At 41.5% G+C, this 16,288-nt stretch overlaps 1 protein-coding gene across 4 annotated transcripts in view; it reads right to left on the reverse strand.

Annotated features, from left to right (window-relative positions):
- LOC125760778 (protein hairless) overlaps positions 1-14,940 on the reverse strand; it is a 35,123-nt gene extending 20,183 nt beyond the window's left edge. Inside the window, exons 1-3 of one of the 4 annotated variants that reach the window (XM_049421248.1) lie at positions 14,725-14,940; positions 9,544-10,091; positions 7,119-9,033 (exon numbers count right to left, since the gene is read on the reverse strand). In XM_049421248.1, the coding sequence (XP_049277205.1) occupies positions 7,119-7,935 (817 nt within the window). In that variant the 5' untranslated portion in view covers positions 7,936-9,033; positions 9,544-10,091; positions 14,725-14,940. The remainder of the gene's footprint in view (positions 1-7,118; positions 9,034-9,543; positions 10,092-14,724) is intronic. The other 3 variants (XM_049421247.1, XM_049421250.1, XM_049421249.1) reach the window with 3 other exon arrangements.
- Between the last annotated feature and the right edge of the window lie 1,348 nt (positions 14,941-16,288).

The following is a 16,288-nucleotide window of genomic DNA, read 5'->3' on the forward strand; positions in this document are numbered from 1 at the left end:
TTCATATTAATAGTTTTCATAGTTTTTCTCTTTGACGCTCAGTAAAACGACGAGAATCCTTTGTTTATACATACAGAATTGCCAGGCATATTAACACACTTTAAAACTATTCACCTAGCTGCATATTTTACACAAAAAAACGAAATTTGTGATGTGAAAGGCAAAGGACAATAATATAACAACGATGAAATTTTAAAGTAGACAAGTTTTTTTTTATCTAATTTAAGCATCAATTGCTTAATATAACAATTCATTTCGGTAAATAGTTTTGCTCCAATTAGTTAAGGAAATTTTAAGCGATTATAATGAATATTGGAAAAAATATAAATATGTACCGCTTCTATCGACTCCAGGCTATACACTAGTGATAGGAACTCCGGAGTGGATTCATGAATCCACTCCGACTCCGACGTATAAAAACGGGAGTATACTCCAAAGTAATTACCCGCATTAATCCGGATTTAACTCCGAAGTTACTCCGGAATGTCTCGGAGTCGGATTACTCCAACTCCGGGAAAGTTGAAAATTTACCCATCACTACTATACACAACCTTTTTATCCTTTTTATTGATGGCATACTCCCTAAGCACTGGGGCGGCCCGGCGGTGCATGTGATAAACGGCGCCAGTCCACACGGCCATACCGGGTTCAAATCCCATCCGGAACGTCCCCCCGTAGCAAGGACTGACTATCCGGCTACGTGGTTAAAATAAGTCTAGTAAGCCAGAAATGGCCGGCGTGACCTGTAAGGTCGTTAAGTCAAGAAGAAGAAGACTCCCTAAGCACTAAGTCCAAACAATTTTTATTTCATATGGCTTTCAAAAATAAGTACACTCTATTTTTGTTCTGCTAGACTGTTTTTAAATAATAATTAAAAACACTTTATATACACTTCTTACTTGTCCGCTTTAAAAATCACTACATATTATTGAAAATGTGTAGATAGAGAAGCAAGCATAAGTTAAGCAATTTTTAAAATAACACTAATAAATTGAATGCATAAAACATAGTTCATATGCATAAAACGTACCGAAACACATAATCGATAGACGATTATAATGTGCGGAGTATAAATGTGTAAAAATAATTTTTATGGGAAACAAACATATAAATAAACAATTTTATTTTACAGTCATTCAATGCACTTTTCCTTTGCTCATTAGCGTTTCATCGTGTTTCCACCATCTTCACTAAAATGGACACCATGAAAATAGCTACATAAAACACGAAGAGCCACCAATCGGCGCTAGTTATGTTGTTAAATTAAATTATCATAATGGCTGCTAAACATTCCACGATGCCGATTGTCAAAACAATGATTGCAAAAGTGACACGTCTCGACGATTAGACGCACTTTCGCGCCGATGCCTCTCGACGACGTTTAACAGCATAATTAGGAATGGTGGTAGATCGGTTTTGCTGCTTTTTTCTTCAACTACGCTTCAGAGCTTTCCTTTCCGTAGCCAGGCAAAATACTTTCACCGTTTGACACCCGTGAGTTAGATTGAAGAAAAGTGCTTGCTGGACGAAACGTTGAAACATGTAACATGGCAAGAAATCGTGAACATTTGGCACGACTGTCCCAAAAGTCACACAGGAGAACCATTGATTGAATCCTTTCTAGATTTTCAACAAGCCAATTTAAATTATTATTGAACTCCGAATTCCATAACAGTGCTACACTCGGCACGGTTGGACTCAACTGTTCCTCAACAAAAATCATTCAAGTCGTACAATGACACCATTACCTCCTACCGGAAAACCTCAATTCTATTGTTTTCCCCACATTACTTGTATTGTGTGCTTTATGTTCTATTTTTCGGTAAGTAAGTCTTACCTTACAATGTCTCAAGAAATTTTCCCTAGAATTGCCTCTTTCTAACTTCTAACATTTCACGTATGGAAACTCGCGAATCTCGAGAAAGAGAGGGAGAACAACTCCATTGGGGATTGTTTTTTTCCTATTGTGGAGCAAAACAGAAAATCAAACCCGCTATCTTCAGGCAACTGAAGGCTAGGGTATGCCATAAAAAATAGGTAAAAGGGGGAAATATTCGTATGCTTGACCGCGGCAGCACGTTTTAATTCTCTCACGCATACTAATATTCTCCCATGGTATATTGTTCTTGCTCGTGAGCCAGGAAGCCCCTTTGCGCCTAACTAATGTGCCCATTGTTTCACGCGCCCTCATTGCTTCTCCGATGTAGTTCTACCCATCACTTCCGTTACGCTTCGCAACTTCCAACAACGATCCAACCGGGAACATGGACACGAGGGGAACGACAGCATTATGGCCACCAGCCAGCCATAAACGGATATCGGCCGGGGTAAACCTTTTTTTTGGGATTGCACTTATGGCAAGAGGCCCATGTTGATTCGTGAGTTTTCAATTTAGAGTATTGGAGGATTTAAAGTAAAAAAAAGCATTGTTTCAATCTGTTAATAGAGTTAATAATTCGGAAAAAATAGTCGACATGGTACATATATTTTACATATTTTAAATACATCAATCGATTTTCTACCAATGTTTAAATTCAAACAAAAATTAAGAGGTTCAAATATTTCTTTTGCAACAATTAAACACTAGTTTAAAAAACGCTTAAATTTTTTTAAAACAGGTCTTGAAACAAATATAACTATTATCCGCGTTGTACGATTACTTGTCTACGGTTGAGTTCGTGTGAGGTCGGATATACGACGTTACACTGCATTAAGTTTTAATTAGCTACAAATTTAAATTCAATCATTATAGAAATGTAGGGCGATGTCATTTTCATTTCCATCTATTTTCAGTTCCAATAAATTCGTTGCAATAATAAGAGTGTCCACAATCATCCGCTGATAGCTAATGGTCGCTTGGCTCAAGGCCATACATTACACACTGCACACCTAAGCTTTCTTTTTTACTATTAATTTCAAATATTTTGTACGATTTTGTATTATAAGAAATATCTCTGATTTAAAAGTGGCAAACCGGTTATACTAAGGGGATTACCGGAGAACTACCATGGCGTTCTGGGCCGTTGGAATCGACAGAATTGTCAAAAATTAGCGAATACCACTTATCACCGGTACAACGCGACTGGTTTAAGCATCGAGAATGGCCTGGTTCGCCTCAAACAAAACCTATTTTACGAGGTATGTTTGGTTATGGTTTCTACATCTTCTCCCAGCACAGGATGTTGTTTTTGATTGTTTTTATAGAAGCTTTGAGCTGAGCAGCTTCGAGCAAAGGATACAGTCATGGAATCCCTAAAAAATATCATTGGATTATGATGGCTTAAATTATATTTTTTAAACATTTGTAAAACATCTGCTAGAACCTTTTACCATATAAAATCCAATATACGATATATTATAAAACGACCGTAAAGATGTAATTTTTGAAAAAAAACTATGAAAACATTGTGCAAAATTCAACTTTTCTTTTAATCTAAAATCAATTATCGTTGAAGTGTACCAAAACTACTGGACGAAGGTATCCTTGGGTTCATTTTTGCGATCTAGCTATAGTATTAACAAAAAAGTAGTAGAACTTATCATATTCTATACATAGTGTACAGAACGTTTTAACATTTCCTTTTTTTTCAAATCAAATTACAAGATGCAATAAATGTTTAACTGCATTGTTGTTTCCTACAATGTGGATGATGTAGTTTGCAAACAAATCGTAGAATATGCGTCCTCTTAATTGAACTAATGTTACTTAAACCAGGCAAGAGGAGGGCAAGAAAACGTTGGGATCAGAAACGATCGTTGCTCTTTTCAGTCCTTTTTTAAATGATGGAAAAAATTAGCATTGAAATCCAAATGTTCAGAGTGTCACAACTTAATCGTTCCAAAATAAACTATCGCGTTCAAAGTCTCCTTTCTTCCTTTTTTCCGCACTTCATTATATTTTTTCTAAATATAATGTTTAAGCCAGAAGCTTCGTTAATATATTGCTTTTTTTCTTCCATTTTCTTTCGTTTTATAATCTTAATATTATTATTTACTTAACTTTTTAAAACGTCACCAACCCGTTCACCAACTACAATCGCATGTTGCTGGCTGATTTGATTCACTATTTTTTTCATTTTACAAATTAAACTCAACTGCTCGCCCGGAGGCAAACGATAGCGAAACAAATTAATTCCATAGTGGTGTAAATTACGAGGCAGGCGAACAAAATAAGTGCACATTGTCCGGTCCACCTACGCGAACTCACTAAGTGATCCAAATGGCTAAGGCGGCGGACTGGAGCCGAGACGTCGAAAATCGTCTGGGATGAAAAAGAGACTGGTGCGTGAAGTGGATTGTAACGTTGCAGGAACTTTCCTAGCTAAACATGAATTAAGTTAAGTAAATAAACTTTTTTATTTATTACGAAAACGAATTGTCACATTGTTATGGCAATTTTCAAACAAACAAAAAACATAACTATAAGTCCCCACAGGCTCGTTTGACGCATTCCTACGATAAATTCCACACACTTATCAATCCACAAAATTCAGTGCAAAATATTCCATATAACCACCAACGAGAAACGAACGCTCCATCCCATATGGAACTAGAATATTTGAGTAATGCAACCTCGTCGTTGCCATCACCGATCTCATTGTTGCTTGAAACTAACGATAGTTGTGTTTTTGCACAAACGAGCCACCAACAGTCTGTTCCTCTCTGCGAAGGCAGTGATGTCAATGCAAGTAAGCCAATTTAAACGCGTACCATGAATTCACCCAACGCGTACGTTTTGCGTTTAATACGACGACATTTAACTGGACTTTCACACTTAGCGTAAAATGGTGGACTTTAGAGTGGAATAGGCAAAAACTGGCCAGATAATAATCCATTAAAAAATAAAAAAAAAATAAAGAAAACTCTACATCTCCCGATGCAAAGGAAAACAAAAAAAACAAAAGAAACTGTCGAATCCTTGCACCTTCTTCTTGACCATTAAAGCCAGAATGCCCAGCCGATAAGACTAGGCGCGGTTAAACACGTTAGGGAAGGAATGTGTGTAGCCCCAAGGCTGCTTATCGCCTTCGAACCAGCCTCCAGCGAAAACAGCTCGATCGCGATCCTGAGAGTTGAGCGGTTCATGTGTGGTACGTATAAATACGTTAACCTTATCGTGAGGTGGCCGGAGGTGTGGTCGTACGTAATCGTGACGCACAAGAGAGGTACAGCTTCGAATGCCAATTGGCTACAGAGATAGTGTCAAATTAAAAGCAAACACATACGATGGAAAGTCCACCCTTAGCTAGCAACAAACGTGAAGCCATTTTGTAAATGTTCAAAATTTCTAAAGCAAAGTATAATCTTATAAGTTTCTAATAACTTTATTTACAAAAAAAAACCTAACTCAAAACACATTAATCGTATACAAACGTACTATATCTTTGAGGTGACTTGTTACACGCGTCAAAGCGTTGTTGCAATACGCGGATCAGCTAAAATTTGACCCTAGATAAGCAGTGACTAATTTCGATTGGTACAGAAATCCCCACACAGAAGGAATTATCAAGGCTTTAAATGACGTGCCACTTTTACAGCCGCGCCATAAATATCCGAACATCAAATGAAACCACCAGCCCCTGAGGTATCCACTTGCGGACAAAACACAGAAGGAAGTGGAAATCGGAGCATAATTCATTAGCAAACGAAGGGCACAGTGCTAGCAATGCCAGCGTGATAACGGGCAGAGTGGGTGGGGTTTGGGGACGAATATAAGAAATCTATTTTTAGGTCGACCGAAGAACTCACAAATCAACTGTGATAAGCGGAGACTACAGTGAAGAAGGCTCGATGCGATAACTGTGGCTCAATCGCCAATCAATGATTTTACATTTTTTCTGCCCCATCCCTCCCGTAGTGACGCCTTTCGGAGGACGTCGCACAATCTGATGGATCACACACCTGTTATCAAACGTTCGTACTTTGGCATTATACTGCATGTCGTATAATGATTTTGTTAAATTTGCAAAAGATTAGCACGTCTTTCTTTGGGCGGCCCGAGTTTCGTAGAAATATGGTCTCGCGCATATAAAACACGCTTTATTAGAAGCAATTCTTATACGCAATTGCATAAGACATTTTATCAGAGGTTTAAATAGTACAGCAAAGCACAGAAGAAGAAACCAATTGTCTTATACAAATGATTGAGAATCGATGAGAAAGTAATTACAAAAAGCAATAGATATTAATATTCGTTTTTAATTATTCACGCGAGATAACGATAAAAAGGAGAATAATAGAAATATTGTAACATGACAAATGTTGATGTTGGAATAATTTTGAATAATAAACAAAATATTCAAAACAGCCCACCTCACTAATATAATTTTACCTCATACTCATCTATGATCAGTTAGAAGAGAGCGTATCATGCAAATACATTATACTGTATTTTAATGATTTTGTATTTTATTTGTCTAAAATGAGTTAAATTTGAAACAAATATTTATAATTTTTTTTTAACTTTTCCGAAATAAAGGAAACATGGCCGAACCGTCATCAGACAAATGCTTAGACATAAATGCTTCATTTTAATATTTGTAAGGCAACTGCTCGAAATTTTTATTTGGACAAAAAAATTACACAAGCTAATTTGGTTTGCCTGTTTGTATGAAGATAACACATAGCTCAATGTTGTGTTTGTCAGTCAGGTTCTATTCAGTCTGATGTAGCGACTCCATATATTTACTAGTTTATTCCATCACTGATAGAGAAGGCCTATGAAATTATATTTGCCATATTTGGAAACAAAATTGTAAAGTTGCTGTCATTTAAAAACGCCATAACTGTAACAATTCTGCTCATAGTTGATAAGTGTCTGGCAATATTTCGTCCATTTCGGCGGACACTTACCAACACTTACCAAGTTTTATTTGTTCTGTCATGTCATGTCATGTTTGACACAAAAACATTTCAAGTTTAGGTCTTTCGGTATCATCCTAATGACGTGACCAGCTTGCTAGAGTCTTGCGAAAGTTGCACAATAGTTAATTTAGCCTCACTGTAATTGATGTTGCATTGTCCATCTACACTTATGGGAATATAATTCTTTCTGAGCTTCTGAACACCTGATATGAATTGAATGATGTTCAATATCTCGGTTAATATTTTTGACTTACCTTTGAAAAATTGCAACCTGCCACCAGATGCGGTGCCAGTCCCGATGTTGGTCGCTGTACCGGATGGAAAATTACTCGTACCATTCAACATGCTCCGTCCTGGTCCGGCAAATTTAGTGGATGACTTAGCCGTAGCACTGCCACCATTCGCCGCATTGTTCCGTTCATTCGAAGCTGCTGCTGCCGCGATTGATTTGAGTGCCCGTTCTTTCGGGTGTATTACGCTGGCAAAGTTGGACGCGGGTACCAGCGCTTCAGTCAATGGTTCCGACTTCACCTGTGCTTTCGTCAGCCCATCGGACGATGCTGGGGAGAGGGAAGCCGCATTGGAAGAGCTTCCCGTAGACAGGGGTGAACTGTCGGGCGATGTGCTCCGTTTTACTGTGGGCGGAGGCGACCTGACTTCAGCATCCTTCCCATGACGTCCTGAATCGTCCTCTCCTACAGATGCACTGCTTGTTTCTTTCGACGACGAACTGGGTTCAAGAGGTTGCTTTAAACCATCGTGCCTTTCTGCATCGGTACACGGTGATGAGATTGTTGGATGTGCCGAAGTAGGTGATGTGGACGGCTTTGTACCTTCCTTAACTAATGTCGCAGTCGGCCGAGGGGGAGTCTTCTCATCAGGGCAGCTAAAATTGGCCACCTGCTCCGACATGTCGGCATTGCATTTTGTCAGTATTTGGCTAAGAATTTCTTTGTGCTGCTGCTGTTCAAGTTCAATCGATTCGGGACTACCCGGATGGTGGGCGGCCACGTAGCTGCTGACAGTGGGCTGTAGGTCCTGTGATGCCGGTGCTGGGTTGATAACGTACATGGCGTTACTCGCGGCACAAAAACGCGCACGCGGTTCGATCGACCGGAAGGATACGATCGCTCGTTCACTTTCCGGCCCCTTTTACAGCACTGTATCGATACGTGTCTGATGGTACAAACGGCGAATGCACCGAAATTTAGACAGAATGAGCGGAGAGTTGCTGCTATTAGTATCGTTGTATTTCGTCTTCATTTCTGCCCACCCAATATGACAACGCAATGGCGTCCAGCATACAACAACTTCATTATCCTGTAGTTGCGTTGGCGCTTGGGTTTTTGATCTAGTCTCAGATTTCTCTCTCTATCTTTCCTTCTTTTTCATATCTTTCTTTCGCACACACTTGTACTAGCGTTGGGACTACTGGTTTCACAAGCAACCGTTTTTAGTCTCTTCTCACTGTGACGTTTCCAGAGATGAGTATATGTCACATTTGACACAAGGCAATATATCTTCGTTTTTGGATGCCAATTCTATGACTTTTCGTTTCTTTCGCCCATTTTTCGTTAGGCCATGTCTCACAACGGTTTTAGGCACTACAGTGGAATCCTCTGCATGCTAAATATGTATGCACCACTAATTTTTCAATATCAATGCCAATGTGTAAATGTGCTCTTTTTTGGCAATGGGTTGTGCTTTCCATGCACACATCAATACAGATCGGTGCAATTGGATGCAGGGTCGTGTGCTTACTATAGCTTCGTTGTCACCCTTTTCTATTGCATAGCGTTGCCAGGAAACGTTGGAATGTTCATATCTGTCTGTGCGAGTATGTGTGTGTGTGTGTTATTGCGCGTCTTCTATCACGTTATTCATTCAACACGCAAACGCAACACCTTATCCTCGTGCTTTTTTGTACTGGTTTTGATGATACGATGGCCATGAACATTGCGAAACGGTTGCAATTAATATGCACCCCCCTGTAAACCGGCAGCGTGGGGGAGATACGGGATGCGTTGAACACGTAGAAGGATGTCGATCCAACCTCAAGATGAACATTCGCCCCAGGTTGTGCAAGAACTATATCAGGGATGCTGCTGCCGGTCTACAAAGCCAACAATGAATGAAGTAGAAAGGTTTTTGAGCTGAAGGCGATATTTTCTATGGAAGAAAAAGAGAAACATAAATAATAATAATAATAATAATACTGTCGCTATTGATAAATGTGTGAAAAAAGGACATTAAATAAAAAAATATTCTTAATAACAATATCCTGCGGCTAATATTATTACTAATATTCAACTAACAGATTCGAAGCAAAGTTTGATGCTTCATTCGACGGTACAAAGCTCAGCACACTGATTCTATTTTTATTTTACACTTTATCAAATTGTTATTAGCGCCATTAATCTTTTTCTCGGTTGATTTGATTGTGATTCAGATCACCTTGAAAATCATAAACATAAGAGCTCACATACACACTAGCACGTTCATATCAAACAGGAAATATAAAATTACTCGCAATACTAGAAAGATATTTTTAAACACATTTCTTGCATCGCACCATCCGATCAAACACACGAATTTGAACAGCCAGCAGTGCTCAGCAATTGTTAAATAAAAAACAAAGAAATACCTAATATAATAAAAAGTATTCAAACTGACACTTACCAAAATTATAACACAACAACGATGATGATGTTGATAGACTTCTGCGCATTTCGTGATTAGAGAACTAAGTTCGCGAATATTGTAAAGCTGCTGTGCATCTCTGGTGAGAGTTGTCTGCACAGGTGACCATCTAGAGATGAATGAAGCGCCGGAAATATGCTGAAACGTCTTCTTGCATGAAAAGGTTGCCGCCTTGCCGCTTACTACGATTAACTCACTATACTGTTTCTTCCTCCTTCCAGCGCCTTACACGATGTGTCACTTTAAATAGGGCACTTTTTCTTGCATCGTTTCAGACTTTATTTAGCAAAAACACACGTACACACAGATACTGAACAGTTGGAAATGTGATTTGCTCTGAATATGATGGAAAACATCACTCGCTTTAGGCACAGAAAACACGACGATCAGTACATTTTTTCCAACTTTGTATATAATATTTCTACTGAACGATTGTGGCACTATTTCACGACGTTCATATGCACAGCACTAAGCACTAACAACGTCGTACTATCACGACTTTACACTAGTTTGCACGTGAAGGGATTCTACGTGAATGAGAAACGGATTTAAATCGATTATAAATATAACGATAGAAACACACACAATCAAATACACATGGTTCCCGCATTCATATCCAGCATATTACCACCATGGGAATTTTTTGTACCATCTCAAAAGATACAATTATCTAGTATAGCTGACCATAGTGCTGCGGAAAATCTTCGCACATCCTTCAACTGAGTTGAAAACGCTGCGTGAAATTGCGAGGAACAGAAGGAAGAAAAAAAACTTTCGCTCCCCCTCATTGTCGAACGACACGCACACAAGGGTCGAAAATATATCGCATGGCAAATACATACATAGCTTATACAATATACACTTCTCTTCACCACACTGCCTGACAACTGCAAATGTTCGTTTGGACGTGATGTAGCCTTGCCGGTACGAGATTTTCACTTGTTTTTCGATGGATGAATTGTCCAAACAACATAACAAATCGAACACACACACACTAATGCATACTTCCACACCCACAAGCACCGACATTCCCAAACGACAATTCAACCACCGTCCATTCAACAAACAAGCCACCTGTCAACGATTGTTTTCGTTACCAACCTACATGCACACACGCGCAATCTGTTTCTTTATCTCGCTATCCTTTCACCATACGGCTGGCTCACAGTGCAACGACGGTTTTCCCAGGAAACTACTACTCTGGCGCTAGTGTATGCAGCAAATTATCCGTGCTAAATCATCACCGACCCCGTCTTACAATCGTATCGATAGCCTTTGTGCTACCCACCATAAAGGCTGCCTTTCTTGTTTGGATTCCGTTTTCCGACTGAAGCATGCGCGCGCACACTTGTTGGACACACCGCCGTACGTTGGAATGACGTATTTTACGAAAGTTTGCATATTGAGAACCACTAACTTTTCTTCCTTTTCTCTGCACATGTTTTTATGCCCTTCAGATCATATAAATTTTAAGTTTTAAGCAGTCCTGGCCGATAAAGGTTCTTCAGATTCAACCTAGATCAAGTAGCCGAATCATAACGATGATGGAGCATGCTGATGGTTTCCAAGGACTACATTTGATGTCAGGTTGAAAAGTCAATCAAAGAAGGCTAGGGCCATTTTTCTACATTAATTTATGGCCATTCATAATGAGATTTGTTCATTACATGTAATACAGGGTGATTAATATATATGGAGAAAATACTTTTGTTTTAATTACATTAAATAATAAACCTTACTGTGGCAGGAGAAACAACTAAGCACGTCAAATCCCGGTATCCTTTCAATTCCCTTTCCTTACGACCGGAGTTTCTCGTAGGAGTTTCCGGTGGTCATGTTTCCTGCATTCCACCGTCGCGCCTACGGTACTATGTGACGCATAGCGCATAAAACAGCACACATGTGTGAGTGTGCAAACGCATTGTGCTTATCCTCCAGCCGAGGACGATTTTGCTCGAAGCAACGCCATCATTGCGTTCGCTGATAGTGGGAAGCAAGCGCCAGAACAAGACAAAACATTACACCCAGTCGCAGGAATGAGAAAAAATGCGTCCAAACGATACCAACCCGCGAATAAACCACTAACCGAAAGAGACGAACCGGTTCGCCGTTTCGTGGATACACGCGATGTCGTGTCCCTTCCCCCGCACACACACGCACTCCCCACTTGTGCATGATATATTCCACCCCTCCCCCGGCCGTAACACATTGCCGCTGACCGCTTCGCTTCCCTTCACCAGTTGGCTACATCGACAACGCCGTTTAAAAAGTCTCCAACCCATTTCACAGAGGCTACCACCGCACGCGTTCGTCGAAGCCTTCACGCGCGTTCGGGTGGAAAAAAGAAACTCCTCTCGAGACGAACAATCATCACACCAGGCAGACAAAAACACACGGCTGGTGGTAGAGGCGACTGCGAATAAGGGATGGCTTGGAGAATGCGGAATCTTAAGGAAACAGAGAAAAGACGTAGCACACGGGCAACATCAAGAACTATCTCGGTTCAACACACAGGAAAGGAAACCTATCACAAATTCGTTCCTTCACCTTCTTCGGCTTTTCGGTTCCGCTGGGCTTGTATTGCTCTGCCATACCTTACTCCTTCGTCTTCTTTCGAATGCCGTCGTTCATCCTAGCTACATATATGCACGTCTTGTACTCCAGAAATCATCCGAACCATGCAAATGCCGCTGCTCAGGGTAGTGTTCTTTCTGGCCAAATACAATATCGTTCAAGTTTGCAACGTCTCTTGACGTGATCAGCTCATTGCAATGTCTGGTTCCACATGACGATACAAAACCGTCAGGTCACAATCGCCAAAAGGAAAGACGAAAGGATTTGTTCTCTGGACAAAAGGTTCATTGATGATACTATTGATTTGATGCTTGTGGGCAAATTACCGGCTTCAGGCGGTTATAAAAATTGCACCATAAGCTAACCTTTCGATGTCCTACCAACCATAAGTGCCAACCGGGTTAGTAATATTTACAAGACAGAAGAAGAAGGGTCCATTTGTTCCTGTCATTGGGATATTCACGCTGTTCACTTACTCGCTTCTGGCATTCTCACTTAGTGAGAAGCTTATACGTTACTCACTGCCTATAGAATTGTGGCATGCAAAAGCGAGATAGCAGCTGACGACTAGTGCAGTAGATCCTTTCTCACTCTTCATTCTCACTGTATTCGGCTCAAGCATGCCCAGATTCTTCTACAATACACAAACTTGAAAGACGGAAAGAGATAGCGAATGAGAATGAAATATACACCATACACAACATGCACACACACACACACATACGCATCCAGGATGGGACGGAAAAGCAAAAGTAAAAACAGTCTGTTTTATCCACCTCACAATTCAAAAACCCCCCTCCCCCATTCCCCTCGATCATGCACACACACACACACGACCAATCCACTCCATTTTCGTACGCACAACCTGGCACGCACGCATATACGCCGAGCTGCTACTGATGGCTGTACAAATTCTTTCCGTTTTCCGTTAAACGCACGGATTCTTGACGATGAGTCTGTCTCGTTCACCCGGCTATCGCCATTCCCCTTTCGCAGCTACGGCACCTTCACCGTCTACCTCATTATTCCACCTTCACGTATTATTCACCAATTCATTCCAGTTTGTTTCTTCTTCGAGCCTGTTCGGTATTGATGATGCCGATGCTGTTGGTGTAGGTTTTGCCACATCCCCAACTCCTACACTCCCATTGTCTTCTGCTGTTGCTGTCTTACCCACAAGCTGCTGCTTCCAAAAAAAAAAAGAAACTTCCTTCCGCCGCCGTCATCATCAACGATGATCGTTGTTCTGGGACAGAAAACACACACCTTTCTCACCGTAGTGAGCCCATCAATGAATGCGAAGCTTGTGAGAGGGGCATGCAGTGCAAGAACCAACTCACTACCACTCCTCGTTGGTGTAACAACTTAGCCCAGTCCGTTGTTCGTCTTTTTTTCTCCACCACTTCTGCTACTCCTTCTGTTCTGTCTTCGGTGCCCGGTTCTAGGTTCTTTTCAAACCAAATTCCGAAACCCCCACACCGAACCAAACCAAATTTGAAACGTCACGAACAGAAACAACAGACATGGGCACGTTAGGGGAGAGTAGTATTAATTACGAGTGGTAGGATAGCAACAACGGTGTCGGATTATTCGCGCATCAAGGTGCAAAACTGAACCGTGCGCTCTCATATTTTGCCTACGCATTTTTCCCATTTTTTCGTTGAGGTTTCACATTCTACTGCTTACACACACATGCAGCGCCGGCTGCTCGTACAGCAGCCCCTACGAGCACCGAGAAAGGGCAACGGCAAAGGGACGGTCATGTACACCAACAGCCGAAACACACATACACACCCACCACCGCAGGCACACGCACACACTGAGCATTGTCGGTTGATCTCGTCGATCGTCACCAACGACCAAGGTAGCCGTGGAATCCGTTCAAACAAAAACTTCCCTTTAATCGTACATTGAAATATGTAATGCACAAAGTGACCTAGTGGAACGATACGATAGCGCACAAGATAAGGAAATCGTATTTTTCACGGTAAGGAGATATGCATTCGTGGAAATTTTCCAAACTTTAAATTTCCCAACACTTTACTACGAAGTCCATTTTTTTCTCTTGTGTTTCATCGCGTGAGTTAGAAGTGAGAGCTACTGCGAAACCAATGATAACTTCTCACATCGAACGATCGTCGTAGCAGGCTTTTGTTGGTTCTCGCGGGCTGGGATTTTTGAACACAGCCCGTTTGTCACAGCACGGTCGAAAGATTCATGTAACATGTTTTTTTTTACATTTTCCAAACATTTCGGATTGGACGCATATAAATATTGAGATTGCACTCAATCCACAGCACCACACTGCCACACTGGGTACGAATCGTTGCGAGAGGGAGCCAGATATACACTCGGTGAGTTTTGACAGTGAGGCAGGCAAACACAACGTAGTTTTCTTTTTTCTTGTGCCTCCCGTTCTTCTTATCGGGTTCGTGTATAATTCCGAGCCCCCGTTTACGTGAACCGTTTTTCGCCGCGTTGTTGTATGTGCGTGCCGCACCGCAATTTCACTTCACGTTTTACTATTTTCCATTGTCACCCACACACTTTGACAAAATCAATATATCCATCTGGAGTTAAACTCACTGCCCACACAGCACAGCACTTACATGTCGGCGATTCAATGCTAGCGACGGCCGGGAATAAATGGCGACCACGGTTCAGTTTAGGCGAGCGACCTGTACACGACGGCAGACACAAAAAATACCGACCGTCCTTTCCCTTGAATGGAACAAACGCGTTTCTCTGGAAAAGCTTTCCACAACACAACAAACACACTGGCGCTGCGGTACTCCATCTCGCGTTTGCTGGATGCAGAGAGAGAGCGAGATTGATCAAAGCATGCCCTTTCCCTGTCGTGCCGCAGTCGTGCGCCCTCTGTTAGAAAGAGATGACGCGTCAAGACGATGAATGAACACTGCTGCTCAGTATTTTGCATGCGATTCATACCAGAGTGAGATGGCGCAATCGTGAGAGCCACGCGGCAGTGCGAGATGGGCCGATTATTCCCACGTTTAGACTCTCACGAATGCGTAGCTGCCATTTTATGTTTTCAATCTGCTTTCCATCGTTTTCATTAACGGCGAGCAAGAAGCGCGATGTTATGTTCATTTCGGCCGCACACATCACCGTAGCCGTTAACAAATTCAACAAACGGTGTGAGCAAACCAATGAATTTCCCTTTTGCTTCAAATTGATCCCGCGTGTTGTCCGATGTTGGGAAAATTCCCATCGGCGTGGGAAACTGTTGTTTAACGATCGCCGTTGAGCGTGGGAAAAAGGAATTGTTGCGATAATGTTCATATTTACCAACGGTTAACGGTTACCTGTGCGATGATGCTCGATACGTTTGATTATGGTCACGCAAAAAACTAGCGTCTTGTGTTGCAAAAATAGTTCAATAAGTTTGATATTTAATGCGCTTATAAGGTCAACATGTGAAGGTGAGTATATAGAAGCCCTTCCTTCCGACATGGGTGAAATGCCGCCAATGATTAGCCCAAATTTAACCAGTGGTAAAGAATTTAAACTTTCCTCAAACGAACAAATTTATCGAATATCATCCACTTTGCGTTAAATAAACTGTTTTATTCTCATCGATTCACACGCATCCATCTGCAAGCAGGCGCGTTTGGCTACCACTACACATTTCTGTTCTCTCGATCAACGTTCGTACGGTGTGCGGTATCTCGCTCTTGCTTACTGCAAACGAACGATGAGAAGCACGCGCTAGAGTGAGGTGAGAATGTTTCTCCCACGGTTTTCAACTGCCGGCTCACTCACTTGCGGCGACCGATTTTTCTCACCCCGTGCACGCGCTCATGGCTCACTCGATGGCTGCCAGATCGGCGTAAGCGTGGAAGTGAGAAAGCAAACTGTAAACCCGACCGGCGCGATTGCCAACGTATGCAATCCAACACGGCGGCCATGGTGCATGGTTGTAAGTTTGGTGGCCATTAATGCATTGTCTTTCTTTTTTGCTACTGAAGAATTTCTATTATTGCGTACATTCCACGGTGTTAGACGTTTGTACCTGTTTCATCCTCTGCGTATCTCGCTGTGCATATCTCTTTCTTACAATCAAGCGCGTCCAACCTAACCAGGAAGACGTTATTTCCTCCCGCTACCAGCATAGATGTTACACTTCCGG

The sequence above is a fragment of the Anopheles funestus genome, chromosome 2RL, assembly GCF_943734845.2.
Source record: "Anopheles funestus chromosome 2RL, idAnoFuneDA-416_04, whole genome shotgun sequence".
Classification (NCBI taxonomy): domain Eukaryota; kingdom Metazoa; phylum Arthropoda; class Insecta; order Diptera; family Culicidae; genus Anopheles; species Anopheles funestus.